General features: G+C 54.2%; 1 protein-coding gene across 2 annotated transcripts; it reads left to right on the top strand.

The window, feature by feature from the left end:
• Nucleotides 1-6,118: 6,118 nt before the first annotated feature.
• On the top strand, nt 6,119-17,664 carry MFGE8 (milk fat globule EGF and factor V/VIII domain containing). 2 transcript variants are annotated; one of them, XM_054642092.2, is made up of 10 exons: nt 6,119-6,413; nt 9,845-9,970; nt 10,195-10,320; nt 10,831-10,944; nt 11,361-11,542; nt 11,950-12,105; nt 12,992-13,136; nt 13,995-14,179; nt 15,449-15,604; nt 16,287-17,664. In XM_054642092.2, the coding sequence occupies exons 1-10, from the start codon at nt 6,329-6,331 to the stop codon at nt 16,428-16,430; spliced, it is 1,419 nt and encodes a 472-aa protein (XP_054498067.2). In that variant the 5' UTR covers nt 6,119-6,328; the 3' UTR covers nt 16,431-17,664. The 2 variants fall into 2 exon arrangements, with proteins under 2 accessions (XP_054498067.2, XP_054498065.2); XM_054642090.2 differs by having other exon boundaries at nt 6,127-6,413; nt 13,977-14,179.

Genomic DNA, 17,664 nt, shown 5'->3' with positions numbered 1-17,664 from the left:
TGGGCCTACATCTGTAGGTGCTTGAGGGACGTCTTAAAGGAGGTACAAACAAACCTGGCCCAGAGTATGGACCAAATGGAATGCTGTGGTAAGCTGCAAAGCCCTGTCAGGAGCTGAGGGGCTGTTGAACCCACATGTTTTAACTCTGTGTCTACTCTGGATGTCTGCAGCGAGAGTGGGCTCTCAGGGCAGCAGCCCATTGCCAGCTGGGGACATGTAGAGGGACTCAGCACTGGAGCTGCACCTGCTTTACTCTCCAAGAGCACTGGATGAATGCAGAATAGGTGGGATCTATTATTATTAACTGATCTGTGGGGCAGAACAAGGAGGTGAGAGGGAACAGTGAAATGTGAAAATGCCTGGAGGAGGAGTTGATGGCAGAAGGCAAATGGGCTCACGCTCTAATAAAGGCTCTGTTGGAGGCTGGACAAAGTAGTTGGTGTGATGGGAGATCCCACTGAGAAGGAGGGGTGATTGCAGAGGACATATGGAGTATGAACTAACAATGCCTGTTGTAAAAACATGTTGATATAAACCTGCTGGCAGGGAGGGAGAAACACTTGGGAGTCTTTACAACAAAGTGCTAGGAAAGATCCCTTGGAGGAAATTGTGAAGCAGGTAGGGGAGATGAATGGATACCCCTGCCCATCAGCCCACTCTTGTTTCTTCTAGGGAGCTCTTCACCACTCCAAACAGTGTGTATGGGAACTCTATGGAGACATCTGTGCATGTGCAGAGCTATCAGCTGGCTCCTTGCCTGGAAGTTGTTGTCGCTGCTGAGAGAGGAGGTAGCACAGCCCCAGGCAGAGTGCTCAGAGAGGACACAGCTGCCTGGCCATCCCATGGCATCCCCTGCTCCAGCCTCGTGTCCCCTTGGGTGCGTGCTGCCCCTGGGACTGGCTACGTGCGCTTCTCCATGGCGGGGCCGGACACCCTGACCAGAGCCCAGTGGGACCGTGGCGATGGCTCTGACAGATGGCTTTCATTGAGGACACATGGCTGCCTTGGAGTTGTTTTTATTTCCTTTTGAGGGAAGGAGGAGCCATGGGAGAGGAGTAACTGAGTGGCTGAGCCGGCTGTCCTGGACGCAGAGCGTGGTGCCAAACGAGCTCTTGCTGCGGTTTCCGCTGCGGCTCCGGAGGCTGCAGCCCAAGGGGCAGGAAGTGGTTGAGAAGGAGCTTCAACTGGTGTGCCAGTAGTGCAGGATCAATCCCGGATGGGAGAGAGACGGAATCATGAAGGGAAGGCTCTGATGGGTCACGGGATGAGTGGGATGTTTGGCTCTTTGCCAGCACAGGAGCTCCTGCAGCAGCTCCAGCGAAAGGCACCGGTCACCAGGAACTGCCTTCCAGAGCAGAGGTCCTACAGGAGCCAACATCCTGCATCAGTGGTCACCAACCTCTCCACCTAGGGGCACAAGTGGCTTCAGGTGGCCTCCAAGAGCTGCTTTGGCCTGGGGGAACCAAGGGAATAAGGAGCTGCTTTTGAGATGTGGTCACCCTGGATTCCCTCACAGGGTCAGGTGTGTGTGGGTGAGAGAGGAAGGTGTGCAGGGACTGATGCTTTCCTGCTACATCAGCCATGGTTGTGGTTACTGAAGTGTGTTTTAGAAGGCCACAAATATGCTTCTCTCCAGGAAGAAGAGAATCCTAGAGCTGTGGCAGTTCTCCCCTTGCCTGTGAGGTTCTGGGGGATCAGAGCAAGTGGGAGGTATGGAGAGGGTGGGACGGGCAGAGTTCAAACCTTCTCATTATGCTTCGAGATACAGAGATCAAAAGACAACTTTACAAATTAATAAGGCCTCCACCTGGGCAGAGCCTCTCTGGGCATGGATGGGCGGGAGGGGAGCGTGCAGTAATGAGCAAACAGCCTCTTCTCCACCAGCCGGTAGGACAGGTTCTGGGCTCCTGCAAACAAACCCTGTGGTCTAGCTCGTTAGAGTTCATTAGTGTTGTTCCATATTCATACAGCATTAGCACCATCAGGCCCGTGTTTAATCAGACTGTGAGCTTGCCTTAAGCCCTGCAGGCGTTGGAGGACCTTCCATCAAGCATGTGCCAGAAGCACATGCACCAAATTGGTGGCTTGAGTAAGGAAGGGTCTTGTGAGCGTCGTAACAGGGGGAGGATCAGAAACCTGCCACAGAAACCCGGGTTATCAGAGGGACCTGGATAATGAAGCTATCAAGTACACAATTTAGTGCTTTGTGTCAAGGCAGGAGCTTGCAAAGAGCTTCCTGAAAAAGAACAAAAGAGCCATGGCTTATCTTCCTGTGGTATCTGCTCAGTGCTCAGGCTGCTTGAAGCTTCTAATCCATCAGGAATTAAGCACCCTGATGTACCACGGAGCGTGGGCTCCTGTTACAGGTTGGTGCTCCCAAGCAACAGGCTGCAGAGGGACGTGGACTGTGCCCTGTCTGTCCTGGGCAGTGCTCTGAAATGAGCACCACAGGGAGCCACTGCCACAAAGGGCTTTAATCCTGGCCTGAGGTCGATGCTAATCCATCATCAGTGAGGAGACAGGTATTTCCCAGGGTAATTCCTGCTGCAGCATTTACAAATGACCTTAGGAAGTGGTGCTGTTACCACTGGCTGATGAGGCCATGTGTTAAGAGGCCAAGCCTGCATGTCTAGCTTTTGGATGGACAAAATAAAGGGAGATACGTCCTTCCCTCGAGCCCTTCCAGCCCTTGGTTTCCAATCTGCCAGATGAAGATGAAGGCAACACCTTTTCTGCTGGAGATAAGCATGGATAAATCCTTAAAGACTGCAAAGGATTCAGAGAGGGGGGTTATATAAAGGTGCTTATATTAAGTACCTTACACAGACACACCAGCTCTAAGCTGGCTATAATCTTGTTTATTTAGGTTAGAGCAAAGGACTTGAAGTTAAACTGGCTGAAATCTCATCTGAGCTCCGACAAGATCAGCAGCGGGCAGCAGAGTGAAACCAGGGGATGGTGCTGCCCTTTGCCTTCTTCCTTTCAAATCAGAAAGTTTTAGATGTCCTGAAGGGCTCTCAGTAGCCTTATGGAGCTTTCCATGCCCCAAGGACATTCAGTATCTAGGTTTTTTGATTGGTCCTGAAGATTCCTAAACACTAGCATCCCTAAGTGTACAGCCTGTGTTTAAAGAAGCTATTACCTTTTTGGTGGAAAGGGCAGAGTGTGTGGAAGCCTTTTGTTCCTCAAGAAACTAAAGAGAGGAGTCTGGCTACATGCAAGGGTTGTCCCAGCCTGTGGATGTCTTGGGCAGCTGTTGGAAACCTCGTGCTGGTAAGCCAGCAGGCAGTGACGCTGCCTGGGCTGCAGGAGGTTAGAGATGCTGGCACAAGCCCTTGGTTATCCTGTTAGAGGGATTAAGAGCAGACTGGGGCTTAATCCACAGCTGTGGTGCCACAGATCATTTCTCCTTCCCACTCAGAGTGGCTAGCACGTGTGGCAGGATGGGAGGCGTGGTCCCATGCAGCAGGAGACTTTCCCAGGACCTGTGTTGTGGCCTGAACCACAACTTTGAACTCTTAAAGAGTGGTGCCAATGAAGGATGAGGGCTACCTCTGTCAGGGATTTTTTTGGGGCTCTCAAAACTGGAGTGGGAGAGGAAAACCATGTTGCAAGGAGTGTTGTGGGAGCGTTTTGGGTGGGGAATCCCTCTGGGGTGTAATAGCTGACTTTTGAGATAGACCTAAGCCAGTGAACTCCTTTCCAGAACAGATAGTTGAAACAATTGGAGCTGCTATCCAAAACAAGATCCATTCAAGGGCTGAGCGGGGGGTGGAGGGGCATCTTTGCTTCTTGATTGTGGTGGGGAGAGGTCCTATGAGTTTCTGAGAGGGAGTGGAGGGAAGGAACGTGAAACTGCTGATATCAAAGCTGTCACTGCACATTCATCAGCCATGAGACGTGCCCTGGTCAGTTTTATGGCAGATGGGGCCTTTATGCTTGGCAAAGGGATCACCTGTGCATTGTTCACCTCTCTTGTTCACAGGAAAACACCTTTGTATAAGCTGGAAAATAAATAAGATTGCATCAGAGAAATGCATGGCCCCCATCTTCACCTATTTTCCTCTTTATCACCCCAGCTACGGGAAGCAGGCTATCTGCTATCAGCACAGCTTGGAAAGGGTTACGCACAGCAGAATCTGGCAGATCTCTCTGCAGAAGAAACCAAACCCAGTGGTAAATACTGCAATAGCAAGGCCTAAGTAGTCCCTGCAGAAGGGAGTGAAATTATGCCTGACCTTCGACCTACCCAGCTCTTTTAAGTGGAGCCATCCCTTGCAAAAACTTGGCGGCCGTAGGAGCCCGGGCGTGGTGTTTGCCTGTGGGAGCTGTCTCTGCTCCTCCTTTGTTCCCTGTCCTTGACAGGTTGTTCCTCTCTCTTCTCTGCTGCCCATGTCCAGAGCTTCCCTCTGCCCCCTGGGACAGCAGAGACGCTTCCCAAGTGTGGTTTCTTGTGGGATGCCCCTCTCCATCACATCATTCAAAGAGCCACTGGAACTTGCAAGCAGCACTGTCCCTGTGGAGAGCATTGCTCCATCTGGCCTCCACAACTCGCTTCTTAATATCCTTTCCCATGCACGCTCCTAGGACATTGGCATTCATGCCTCTGGGGACAGAAAGAAAACATTTTGCTTTCTGTTTTTAGAGAGGCTGATGCTTTTTCTGCAGCTCCCTCTGGGTCTTGCATTCTCTCTGAGACTAATCCAGGCAGTAGCCCCTCAAAAGGCCGAACAAACACCCTTGTCCTAGTTGCTTGTGCACAGCCCTGGGAACCTTGCCCTGAGCTCTCCTCCTCCTGACCTTGTTTTCCTCAGAACACCACAGCAGTAATTACCCTGAGGTTGAAGGGTTATTCGAAAGCAAGTCCTGTGTCTTGTGTGCTCCCTCCTTTCCAGCTGTTGTTTCTCCCTACACTGGAGTTAAACTCTACCTGGAGTTTTCTTTGTGTTGTTACTAATTTAGGGAAACACCAGCAGCGAGGGTGGTGGGTGTGGGTGGGAATACGTGTCCAGTTCCATGTGTTTCTCATTCTCTGGTGCACTGAGAAGTCACCAGCACAGTGGGGCAGCTGGATCTGCCACTGGATCTCTCCCTTAGGGTGCTGCTTGTGCTCTGTGTGCTCTCATGGGCACTGCATCTGACAAAAGCATTAGCTGGGCACTGGAGTGGAGGTGGGAAGACTGGTCAAAGTGCATGGCATGCAGCTGGACTGCCCAGCTCACGGGTGGCTGCGTGGCTGCATTGCCAAAGGCAGGAATGTAGCAACACTCTGCCAGAGTCAACACATAAATATGAGCAGCCCAAGTGTCTGAGGTGGGTTAGTTAATGCTGAAATGGAGGGTTTTGCAAGAAGAGATAAAATCAGCTTCACCTTTAGGAGGAGGAGGGTTTGGAGTGGATTTCCATGACAGGGTCAAATGATCCGGCATTCCTGTGCTGTGCAGTGCTCTTTTCCAAAGAATTTGCTGCTGAATATGGATTTAGCCTGAATATGCTTTAGTCTTCCAGGGCTAAATCTGTTTTTGCCTTCCAGGCCAGAGCTCCCCACAGGGCACCAGCTCCTCTCAAGTGTGTGGCTGGGCTTTTCCAGCTCTTGGTGGCCAGGCACAGCTCAAAAAGGAGCTAGTTTGTGGCCAAACCAGTGGAGCTGTGGCGCAGTGCTTTGGGCAGAAAGCTGTTATGTCACTCCCAATCCTTTTCACATATTTGCTGGACCTGGCTGCAAGCTGATTTCCTTGATGCTAGTTAGGAGGAACTCGGGAAAACCCCATGCCACTGGCATGCTGGATGACACAGGGCACTTGTGTTCACTGTCCGTCGGAGGGGAAGCCCTCTCCAGCTTTCATCCCACCCAGGGAGGGAAAAGTGGGGTTTGTGCTGCAGATCAGCTCTCCCTTTGCCAAGTGCTGGCAGCCCCCAGTACATTCCGGTCCAACTCTGCACCCTGTGCCTGCCAGCCAGGGCCAGGAGCCATGGGCACTGCCAGGCTCGGCAAGTCCCTACCGGCCACCCGAGGGACACGGGGTGAGCCAGCGGTCCCCCTCCCTGAGCATCATCAGCGTGGCCGTGCTGGCTCTCGCTTGCAGAGACACCTTGGCTGCTTTATTGCTGTACCTCCCGTGCTGCTGCAGCCCGGGGGCGCGGACCCTCGGCCGTGCTGTTCCGGGCCGGTCCCGCCCCGGGGGCGGGCGGCGGAGCACGTGGGGCCGCGCCGGGCCGGGCTGAGTCACTGCCCGCCCCGAGCCCCGCGGCGGAGCCGAGCCGAGCCGAGCGGAGCCCAGCGCAGCGCAGCGCAGCGGCTCGGGGGGAGCGCACGGCACAGCTCGGGATGAGCCGCAACATGAGCGCGGCGAGCTTGTTTCGGGTGCTGCTCGCCGTGGCGGTGGCGTTCCCGCTGCTGCTGGTCGTGTCCGGTGAGTGCCCGGCGGGACGGAGTGCCGGGGAAGCGGGGATCAGGAGTGCCGGGATCCCGGGGATCAGCGGTGCCGGGGAGCCGGGCTCAGGGGATGCGGGGTGCAGGGAAACCTGGGTGCCAGGCAGGCTGGAATGCTGTGGATCCGGAGAGGTGGGGATTTGGAGTGCAGGGTTGTCCGGTGTGCAGGGATTCCGGGGCGCGGGGCAGGCAGAGTGCAGAGAATCTGGAGTGCAGGGTTGCCTGGTGTGCAGGGGATCCGCGGTGCGGGAGAGGGTGAGTTTCAGGGGATCCAGAGTACAGGGGAGCCCGGAATGCTGGCGGTGTGGAGTGCGAGGGATCCGGGGCGCAGGGGTTGTCCGGTGTGTAGGGGGTGTGTGCGGGGAAACCCGAGATGCCCGAGATCCACGGGGCCGGGGATCCTGGGGGTGCAGGGTGAGTGGGTCCAGGCTGCGGTGCGGGTTGCAGGGCACGCAGTGCGAGTGGGACAGCGTGCAGCCCCAGGGCTGCTGCTGCTGCTGCCGGAGCGGGAATCTCGGGTCCACGGCCCCGTCCCTTCTCCCGAGGCGGGAGTCTCTCCGCCGGGCTGTCCTGTGCTTTCAGGCTCAGATAACCGTGCTCGCAATGTAAACAGCGTCCCTGGGACCGCCTGGTACGCGCCCAGCTGGCCTGGCCAGGGCAACCCCGCGGAGGAGCAGCTTCATCATAACCCCGTGGGTCATGCCTGGGGCGCTTGGCTCTGAAAGGGATGGACGAGACCAGGGAAAAGGGGAGCAAAGCTTAAGTAGAGGCTCCAGGTCAGGGACAAAGGACAGCAGGAGGGGGTGAGAAAGGCCTTGTTTATGTTTGCTCTCCCTGGATGGCTGAGGTGCCCTTTTTGCCCTCCCGAGACCTGAATTCCCCCAGCCCCGCTGGGATGAGCTGTCCCAGTATTTGGAGGATGTTATTTTTGCCTCCCAGCCAGCCTGTGGGTTCATATAAGCAAACATTTCCAAAAGCGGTGGTTGATCTTTGTTGCCTTAGTTCCTGAGTGTTCAGTCTGTGACAGCTCTGTCCTTGACTGGAGAAAAATGTGTGTGTGGAGGATGGAGATGCTGAACAGCTCTGAAACCAGGCCTGAAACAGCCCAGAAACAGGAGCATCCGAAACTGCTTGCTACAGTGGAAAAAGTGACCTGCGTGCCTCACTGCTAGGCAGGGGGCTGGCTACCAACACCCACTATGTAAGGGATTATTCCTGGGAGGGGATAAAAGGGAGTCCAGTTACTTGCAATAACTGAAGCATAAAATTTGGACCCTTCCTGTCCCAACCCTGGGAGGAGACCTTGCTGCCATGTCATACCCCAGACACTCCTGTGCTGGAGGCAGCACTGGTGCTGGGGAGCATCAGCGTGCCTGGGGAAGCAGCCGTGTCCCACTGTTAAACAAAAGTAGCTCAGTCTGTGTGGCCTTGACTGGCTGCTGGGAGAGATCTGTGGGATGGGGTGGGTGGATGTGCCCAAGACCTGTGGAGGGGTGTGGAGCAAAGGCATCCCCACTATCAGCAGGAGCCCTCTCCTCCCATGCTGTAGCTCGTGGCAGCGCATTGATGGAGCATGAGGTCATGCAGAACAGGCTGGGCAGCACAGGCAGTGATTTGAACTGGTGCCCAAGTTTTTCTGCCTCCTGAGGCTGGGCTAAGGGAGCTGCAGCATCCTTATGGAAACCTCCACCTGATGCTGGCCTGCCTGCCACCAGTGTGTACCCTACACATGTGGAGTGTCAGGAAGAGTAGGATTAACTGGAAGGAGTCCTGCTATTAAAGGACTAATGAGTAGGAGCTCATTGAGTAGTAGCTTACGCAAATGAGAACTGCGTTGTTTAGTGTTCATCTGGGCAGTGAGCCCACAGCTCATCAACTTCCACCTTCTCCAGGTCATGCAGGCAGTGAAGGGTTATTCCTAGGTCTCCACCTGGGTTCAGCCCTTGTTCTGATTTCTGCAGCGTAGCAGAGAAATGCCTGGCATCAAGGGATGTGCTGTCCTGTTTGACAAGGAGTTACTGAGGCTTTCAACCAGTCCTGTGGAAATCTGTTCTAGGTTTATGGAATGTTGCTGCCTTGCAGCTTTTAGGCAGAATAAATTGAGGGTGGGAGGAATTTCAGCCCAGCTTTTGCAATCTGATTCAGCCCAGCAATGGAGCGTAGAAGGTTGGAGGGTGCAGTGGGTTGACATCATTCACTTCCCTCCTCAACAGGACAGGGTGGGGAAAAAAAAGGAAAAGATCCAGAGTGGGTCCTTCCCATGGGCTGCAGTTATTCATTAACTGCTCTGGTGTGGGTCCCTTTCCATGAGATACAGTCCATGAGGAAGAGACTGCTCCAGCCTGGAGGTGTCTGTGGGCTGCAGTGTGGATATCTGCTCCCCATGTCCTCCACAGGCTTCAGGGAGACAGCTCTTCTCCATGGGCTGCAGTAGAATCCCTGCTCCTGGATCACTTCCTTTCCCTCCTTATTCTCTGCCGGGGGTGTTTGCAGGGCTGTTTCTCTCACATTTTTCTCACTCCTCTCCTACAGCTGCTGCACAGTGTTTTTTACTTTATCTTGGATACATTATCACAGAAGCTGTGCTGGTGATGGGCACCAGCTTTGAGCAGCAGAGGGTCTGTTCTGGCATTGGCTGGGACTGGCTGTCTCCAGCATGGGAGCAGCTCCTGTTGTCTTCTTGCTGAGCCACCTTTGCAGTGCCCTGCCACCACCACCTTGCCACAAAAACCCTACACCGTGGCAGATGCTGGAGATGGATGAACAGGCAGGGAATTTGGTGCAGCCCCACCAGCTCCCTGGGGGAACCTGCCTGTGAGCCAGGGCTGCCTCGTGGGAGCTGCTTGGAGAATGATGGAGGTCTGGCAGGCGTCCTGCAGAGATGGACCTTGTGCTTCCTCCCTGCCTGACTCCAGCATGTGGGAACTGAGGAATGCGAGCTCCCCCTACAATGATTTTTCTTTTTGGTGTTCTTACAAGTACAAACTTACATTAGCAAACCCCAGCAACAACACCAGCCCCATTCCCTTGAATCATTCTGTCCTCATGCCTGAGCGAGCCCCAGCCAGGCAACTCACATTTTCCAGCCAAGTGTCAAAAACATTTAATGCACCAAAACCTGGGTTTCCCCTGTTTTCACTTTGTCATATAGTGTCTGTTCAACCTCTTTTTTAATGTGCCAGCACAAGGCAGGTCCTTGCTGCTGGTTATGCTCCCAGTCTCAACCATTGCATTTGAATGCCAGCAGCCCTGTGCAAGGTCCAGCAGCCTGTCCCTGCCAGGTGCTCCCTTCCCTGTGGGGTTTGCAGCAGACCAGTTCCTTTGCTGGGCTGGGATGCCTTTGTGTGCATGGGGCTCTGGTGGATGGCTGCCTTAGGGATGGCTTGCAGTGACACCTGGCTTTACTTCCAGGTGACTTCTGTGATGTGAACCACTGTCAGAATGGGGGCACCTGCCTGACTGGGATTAATGAGGCCCCCTTCTTCTGCATCTGCCCTGAGGGCTATGTTGGGATTGACTGCAATGAGACAGAGAAAGGTGAGGAGCTGACCCTTTCCCAGGTGCTCCCCTTGTCCTGGCCCTGCACCACTGGGGTTCAGCCCTTCTGATGGCTGATGGACACATAGAGCACAGATCTGAGTAGGGATATGGTGATGGGATGAACTTGGGGGGAATGCAATGTCTATGGGGAGTGGAAGCCCACTGGATGCTCTTAATTTTCCACCTGTGCCTATATTACAGTTGTTTTTCCCCTTCCCCAGGGCCCTGCCACCCCAATCCTTGCCACAACAATGGTGAGTGCCAGCTGGTCCCAAACCGGGGCGACGTCTTCACTGACTACATCTGCAAGTGCCCTGCGGGGTACGATGGGGTGCACTGCCAGAACAGTGAGTACAGCGGGGGACAGGCAGGGGAAGCTTGTCCACTGACAGCTTGGGGACCCCTGGGGTAACAACTAGGGGCTGTGAGCAGCTGTGACTGCGTGGGGCACCAGGCTTACAGGGATCATGGGCTGTTCTGGAGCTTGCAGGGTGGAGGGAAGGACCATGGTGTGGGCACTGGTTGTGTCTGAACCTTGCTCTGCATCTCTGGAGGGACTTGGTGTCTCAAGTAATAACACAAGGGGTGCCTCAAGGCTCAGCCTGCTCCATGCAGGCTCCCAGCCTTGATGTGACTGTGTGTCCTGGTGCACCTGCATAGCTGCACTCTGTGGGGACACAGCATAGACAGATCCTTGGGTTAGAGCTTCAACCTGTGCCATCCTCTCTTCAGGGACCCTGCCATGGCCCTTGTTCAGGGGATGCCTCCTCCTGTTCTTGTTGCACTGAATGAGGGGGGTCTTCTCTCTGGGACTGGTTTTGGGATTGCCTTCTGAGCTCCTCCTCTCTCTCTCCCAGACAAGAACGAGTGCTCCTCCCAGCCTTGCAAAAATGGAGGCACCTGCCTGGACCTGGATGGTGACTACACCTGCAAGTGTCCTTCTCCATTCCTGGGGAAGACCTGCCACAGCCGTAAGTCTTTGGCACCAATTGTACTGAATTCCCTTTCCCTCCTGTTCCCTACTGTCTGTCCCTCATTGCCAGGAGGGATCTCACCAGCTGGTTTATGGGATCTGGAGGGTAGCTGTGGCTATCCTTGGTGCCAGCAGGCCTGGTCTCAATGGAGGGAACATCCTCAGGAAGGTGTTTTCTCCTCTCTGGAGTGCTCCAGGAAGGTCCTTTCTCCTCCAGACCTCTGTGCTGCGAGGGGAACTGATGGATGGTGTGGTTTTGGCTGAGGGATGAGGAGAAGAGGACACCTTGGGGACAGCCAGATACTAGGGCTGGCCTCCTTCTCCTGTTCTGCCTCCAAACAAGAAACAAATGACCCCTAGTTCTTCTCCCTGGTTACTGTCTCTCTTTGATCCTGATCTTCCCTCTGCCTCCAGGCTGTGCTGTTCTCCTGGGCATGGAAGGAGGAGCCATCTCTGATGCCCAGCTCTCAGCATCCTCTGTCTATTACGGCTTCCTTGGCCTCCAGCGCTGGGGGCCAGAGCTCGCCCGCCTCAACAACCACGGCATCGTCAATGCCTGGACCTCCAGCAACTACGACAAGAGCCCCTGGATCCAGGTACCTGGGGCAGGACTGGATTGCCAGCACAGAGAGCAGCCCAGCAGCCATGGCTGGTCTTGCAGTGCTGCTGTTATGTGATTTCACTGCTCCTGGTGGCAAGTGTGGAGCTAAATTGCTGCATCAAGCTGCCACCCAGGGGTATCTTGGGATGTGCCTGGAGGAGGCAAGTCCATTGGAGGAAGGTGGGACATGGCTTGATCATCCCCCTTGCTCTGCCCACCTTGGGATGCAAGGCTGGAGGGATGGAGGGCTTCCTCCCTAAAGGAGTTCCAGCACCCTGGGCAGCCCCTTTTCCTTGTCCCAGTGCCCACCCTCCCACCCAGACTTGGTGATCCTGGTGGGTGCAAGGGCTGTGTGCAGGCCATCCTCACTGCACCCCACTCATCCTCTTCTCCCCCCCGCAGGCCAACCTGCTGCGGAAGATGCGGCTGAGCGGGATCATCACGCAGGGCGCGCGCCGCGTGGGGCAGCAGGAGTTTGTCCGCGCCTACAAAGTCGCCTACAGCCTCGATGGGAAGGAGTTCACCTTCTTCAAGGATGAGAAAAAGGATGTAGACAAGGTGGGCTGCGATGCTCTGTGCAGGGGATGTCCCAGCTCCCCCCATCCAGCGGTGCTGTGGGTGCTGGAGTGGCTGTGAGCTGCATCCCTGTGTGTGGGAAAGCGCTTCTGACCTGGGGCAAAGCTGTGCTGGGAACCGATGGGAACTCTGCTAGCAGGGAGATGGCACAGGCTGTTCCAGTGCCAAGCAATACTCCCTGCCTCTGTTTAATTGACCATAATAAGCATAACCAAAGAAGCAGCCCTGCCTGATTTAGGTCATTCAGATAGTATCTTTATCACTGACATCCTGTGGGAACTGGGCTTGGTCTGGGAGTGCTACTGAGCAGCTTGGGTAGCTTGGTGATGTATCTGCAGCAAGCACCAGCTGACAGTGTCTCTCAAAGTGGGAATACTTGTAGATTGCCTACTCTCCACTTGCAGTTCTTTATGGCAAGTGTCTCCTGCTGGCCTTCTGAGCATCCAGGGAATGGTTGGGAGTTTCTGCTTTGCTTTAAAAAAAATAGAAAAATTGCTCTTGTTTCTGCAGCAGTGGAAAAAGTGCATGAAAGGCAATTTGATTCTATTTATTATGTTAAAAAGGAAGAAGTGAACCACCTCTCTGCTTGTCATGATTTGAGGAGCATTGTGGTGGTGGGAGTGGGTGTTGCTGCATGTGTGGCTCTGTGGGGGTGAGGATGAAGCAGGGAATGTTGCAAAGCTCTGTTGGGAGTGTTGGAGCTCCTCCAAGGTCCTGCACTGTTCCAGGGCACAAAAACAGAGCCCAGCTTCCCCCTCTGTGCTCTTTTGCCATTGGCAGTGCCGAGATCTCTCTGTCTGCTGTGCAAGGGATTTGCTGCAGGAGACTGTGGGAGAGCTGGGGCACTGAGCCCTGGTCACTGTTGCAGGTTTTTGAGGGGAACATGGACTATGGCACCATGAGGACCAACATGTTCAACCCTCCCATCACGGCCCAGTTCATCCGCATTTACCCCGTGATGTGCCGCCGTGCCTGCACGCTGCGCTTCGAGCTCATCGGCTGCGAGATGAACGGTAAATGCCAGTGCTGTCCCCTCAAGGGGCTGCAGGGCAGGGGGTGACACAGGGCAGGGCATCACCCCTTGGCCTGCTTCTGATCCCTCAGGACAGGGGATTTCTCAGTGCTTGCTTTTCCTCATGTTGGTGCCTGGGAATACCCAGGGGTGCGTTTGGGGAGCACAAGCCGTTAATCCCATCGGCTCAGCCCGCTCGAGCTGCATTCTCACCCTGCTAACACCTTCCCAAGGCAGGAGTTTCTACTGTGCCCCCTCCCTGTCTGAGCTGTGAACCCGCTGCTTTTCCTGCTTGAAAAGAGAGAGCTTGAAAAGCAGCAGAGGATCAAAGTCCTCTGGGAAATGGGAGGGATCATCAGCCTGAGCCCTTTCCCTGTGCCTCCTGCATTCCTGCCCTGCAGCACATCCCTGGGAACTGAGTGGGACTCGTGTGTTGGTGTGGGAGTGGGATCTTGTGGGGGCTTGGGTCCTGTCCTGCTGCTGTGTGGGTGTGGTGCCATCCGTGCTTTTGGCTGGGGATATCTTTGCGTTTCTCTTTCCACATCCTTCTCTGCTTCCTGCCAAAGCTTTCTGTATTCCAGGGCTGGGCTTGGCGGGTCTGGGCTATGGGGACATCTACTCATCCCTGCAGCAGGAGGCACTGTGAGCCAGGGAATAGCTGGGAGCTAAAAATCCCGGGAAAAGACCGCCCTGCTCATCTGCTGAGCATTTCCCTGCCTGGCTCTGGTGCCGCTCTGGGCAGTGGAATGAGAATGTGGGGATGGCTTCTAACAGGGCTGCGGGGTTGTGCTTGCAGTTGTCTCTTTCCTTTTCACTGCCTGTGTAAACTGTTGTGTTACAGTGTATTTCAACACGGCAGGTTGCTCGGAGCCTCTGGGCATGAAATCCCGCCTCATCTCCGACCAGCAGATCACAGCCTCCAGTGTCTTCAAGACCTGGGGCATCGATGCCTTTACCTGGCACCCTCATTACGCTCGCCTGGACATGACAGGCAAGACCAACGCCTGGACAGCCCTGAACAACGACCCGTCTGAGTGGCTGCAGGTGGGTCTCTGGTCTCTGTAACCTGATATCTCCTCACCAGCTCCTCAGCTGTGCCTAGGGACACCTCCTGTTTCAGGGTAGCTGGAACAGCTGGGTTGGTGTGACCAGAGCCTTGTTGTGGGTCACAAAGTCCAGCAATGCTCTCCCTGAGTGGGGATCACTGGGAGGGGTCAGGATGAGACCACAGCCACAGGTTTTAACAGCAGTCCTGGAGCTCTGGGTCAGAATCAGCCCATAGGAGCAAGGTGGTACCATATCTGCACCTTCTTGTGGAGTGCATCAAGCCTGCAGCACCCCAGTTCTGTCTCAACCCCTGAGGAAATGCCATCCCAGCCTGGAGTGACCGTCCCAACACACTGGCTGCCCAGAACACCATGTTTCTGTTTTGCAGGAAAAAAAATCAGGCTTGCTTTTCTCTTTTCAGCCTGGAATAGAAACAAATGGTTTTGAAATTTCCTTCTCAGTTTCCCTTGCTCCCCTGTTTTTGTACTTTTCACATGATTCCATGACATAATAGGACAAAGCAGTTTAGATATTTGTCCCACTTTTTATTTGGGAAATGATTAAAAGCAGCTGTCTCTCAACTCTAAATAAACCAGCTTGTTGAGCTGATGACGGGGTCAGGATGACACGCTGAGCTGGGCTATTGCACCACAGGCTGCCTGTTTGTATATAAGTGTATAGATTTACATGTGCACTCAGGATTTATGTGTATTGTATCGCTGGAATTGCCCTCCATGAGCATGAAAACAGAGCTAAATTAATGAGGCTTTCAGCTCCTTTGGTGGTTTACCCTGTAACGTGCCAGCAGCAGTAAACACAGTGTGGCAGAGTAAAGAGAATAGAAACCGTCGCGCTTAGAACCCAAATGTCACATTCTGTTAACTGCATATTTTCTCAGCCAGAATTACTTTCCAGTGGAAATGCATTTCCTCTGTGAATCCTGTATTTTTTTTGAATTGAAATTTTTTGCTGTCCTTCCCACACTGGTGTTTCCAGCAAAAAATGTGGAGGTGGCAGGGATGGGCAAGGGAGCTGAGATGGGTTTGCGCCCACTTTTGGTTGCTTTGAGTGATGCTGTGAGTGTTGAAGGATCAAATATTTCACAGTCATGTTTCATGATTTGTCTGGCATGGGGGTCAAGTGGTGTTTTCTCCATTCTTGACCCCCAGGGGCCAGCTTTTCCTGGCTGCCTCTGGAGCATGAAGGGCGCTGTAGGGTGGGAGCACTGCTCCTGCAAGGAGCTCTGACAAGCCTTGTCTCTGCCAGATTGACCTTCGGGACCAGAAGAAGGTGACAGGCATCATCACACAAGGAGCCCGTGACTTTGGGCACATCCAGTATGTGGCAGCTTACAAGGTGGCCTACAGTGACAATGGCACGTCCTGGACCCTGTACCGGGATGCCCAGACAAACAGCACCAAGGTGGGTGTGAGGAGGGCAAAGTGATTTCCCAGGGCTCAGGCATGCCATGGTGGTGGTGTTCACAGGGGTCTTAGGATGAGGGAAGAGATGAGGATCTGACTCTGTGTTTCAGAAGGCTTGATTTATTATTTATTATATATATTATATTAAAACTATACTAAAAAAAGAGAAATATTTCATCAGAAAGCTAGCTAAGAATAAAAAAAAGAAAAAAAATAACAAAAGCTTGTATCTTGGACAAAGAGTCCAAACTAGCTGATTGTGATTGGCTATTAATTAAAAACAACTACATAAGACTAATCACAGATGCACCTGTTGCATTCCACAGCAGCAAATAATTATTGTTTACATTTTGTTCCTGAGGCCTCTCAGATTCTCAGGAGAAAAAATCCTAAAAAAAGGATTTTTCATAAAAGATGTCTGTGACATGCCATGGTTGGGAGGGATGAAGGGTGGGGCTCAGGTCACAGAATCACAAAAATATGCTGAGTTGGAAGGTACCCACAAGGATCATTGAGTCCAACTCCTGGCCCTGCACAGGGCACCCCAAGAGTCACACCATGTGAGAGTGTTGTCCAAAGCCTGAGAGTGTTGTCCAAAGCCTTCTTGACCTCTGTCAATCGGTGCTGTCACCGCTGCCCTGGGGTCCTGGCAGCCCTGATAACCCACCTTTCTCCTCTAGATCTTCCACGGCAACAGTGACAACTACTCACACAAGAAGAACGTGTTCGACGTGCCCTTCTACGCCCGCTATGTGCGCATCCTGCCCGTGGCCTGGCACAACCGCATCACCCTGCGCGTGGAGCTGCTGGGCTGCGATGAGTAGGCACGGGGAGCAAGGACGGGGCTGCTCTTCCCCGCTGCCCAGCCTGCACCCTGCCTGCCCCTGCCCACTCCTGCTCTGCCCTCACACCCCCCTCTCCATGTCCCCACACTCAGGAGGCGGCCAAGAGGGCTCCCCTGCCCCGCGGTGGTGCTGGGGCTGCAGCACTGCACTTTACGGGGCCCTTGCAGGTGGGACGTGGGGATGGCTCCTGTCCTCTTGCTGCTCCAGCCAGGGCTGAAACCCCCTCCTGCAACTGGGGCTTTCTTGGGGACACCATCCTGCAAATGAGGCCTTGCTGGGGGACCCTGTCCTGCAACCAGGGCTTGGCTTTATCTTCTCAGCTAAGCCTGGGGACAAATTTTCTCCTTCTCGCTTCTGCTTCCAGCAGAGAGGCTACAGCCAGTGGCAGTCTCTTGCCTGAGCTGTGTCTTGGGGCTCAGCAGTTTTCAGGGTCTTAGGGCAGGCTCCCCTGGCTTGCAGCCTCCAATGTCCCTCCTGCTCCCTGCTTGTCTGCAAGCAGGGGCTGTAAAAATCCTCTGAAAAATCTCAGCTGTTGTCCCCTGCCCATTTTGCCAGGCTCTGAGTCTCCTTGTCTGCGATGTCAGCACCGCATAGTGCAAGTGGAGTGATGAGACACTCCTGTCAGGAGGCACCAGATCCCCACTGATGGTGGCTCTACCTGCTGGGCACTCTGGCAGGCATTGCCCATTCCCCTTCCTGGGATGCCAGCTCCAGCAGCCTCCCAGTCTCAGCATTGCCATCATCCCCAGCTTACTGCAGTTTGGCATGCCTGGCCATCCCTTGTCCTCAGAGCCCAGTGGTGACCAGGGGGACTGTGATCTGGTAGTGGGGAGAGTTGGTTTGTAGCCAGAAGAATGCAAAGAAAAGATGGGAAAGGTGGTAATTAAACCACCCAAATGCAGTGGGCAGAGGGCCGTGCCATGACCCTTTTTGTAACCTGATTTTTTTCCCTTTACATGGGGTGGAGGGGAGCCTCTTGCAATGCTCGAGCCCTCGGGATCAGCAGTAGGAGATGAGTGAGTCCCAGGTGGGAGCACGGGCAGGCTGTCCTGGGCTGGCAGCGATGCTTCCCCTGCCTGCTGGGATGTGAAGCACCCGGGGGCTGGGCTGGCAGTGGGTTTGCTTTGGCAAGGGCTGAGGGAGCCCGAGTGGGATGGCAGCGATGGCCCCACTCTGGGGTGTCTCTGACAGTATTAAAACCAGCTGAAACTTT

The sequence above is a fragment of the Agelaius phoeniceus genome, chromosome 13 (genome assembly GCF_051311805.1).
Source record: "Agelaius phoeniceus isolate bAgePho1 chromosome 13, bAgePho1.hap1, whole genome shotgun sequence".
Lineage (NCBI taxonomy): Eukaryota > Metazoa > Chordata > Aves > Passeriformes > Icteridae > Agelaius > Agelaius phoeniceus.
The sequence above is the reverse complement of the archived record's forward strand: the minus strand, read 5'-3'. Positions and strand labels throughout refer to the sequence as shown.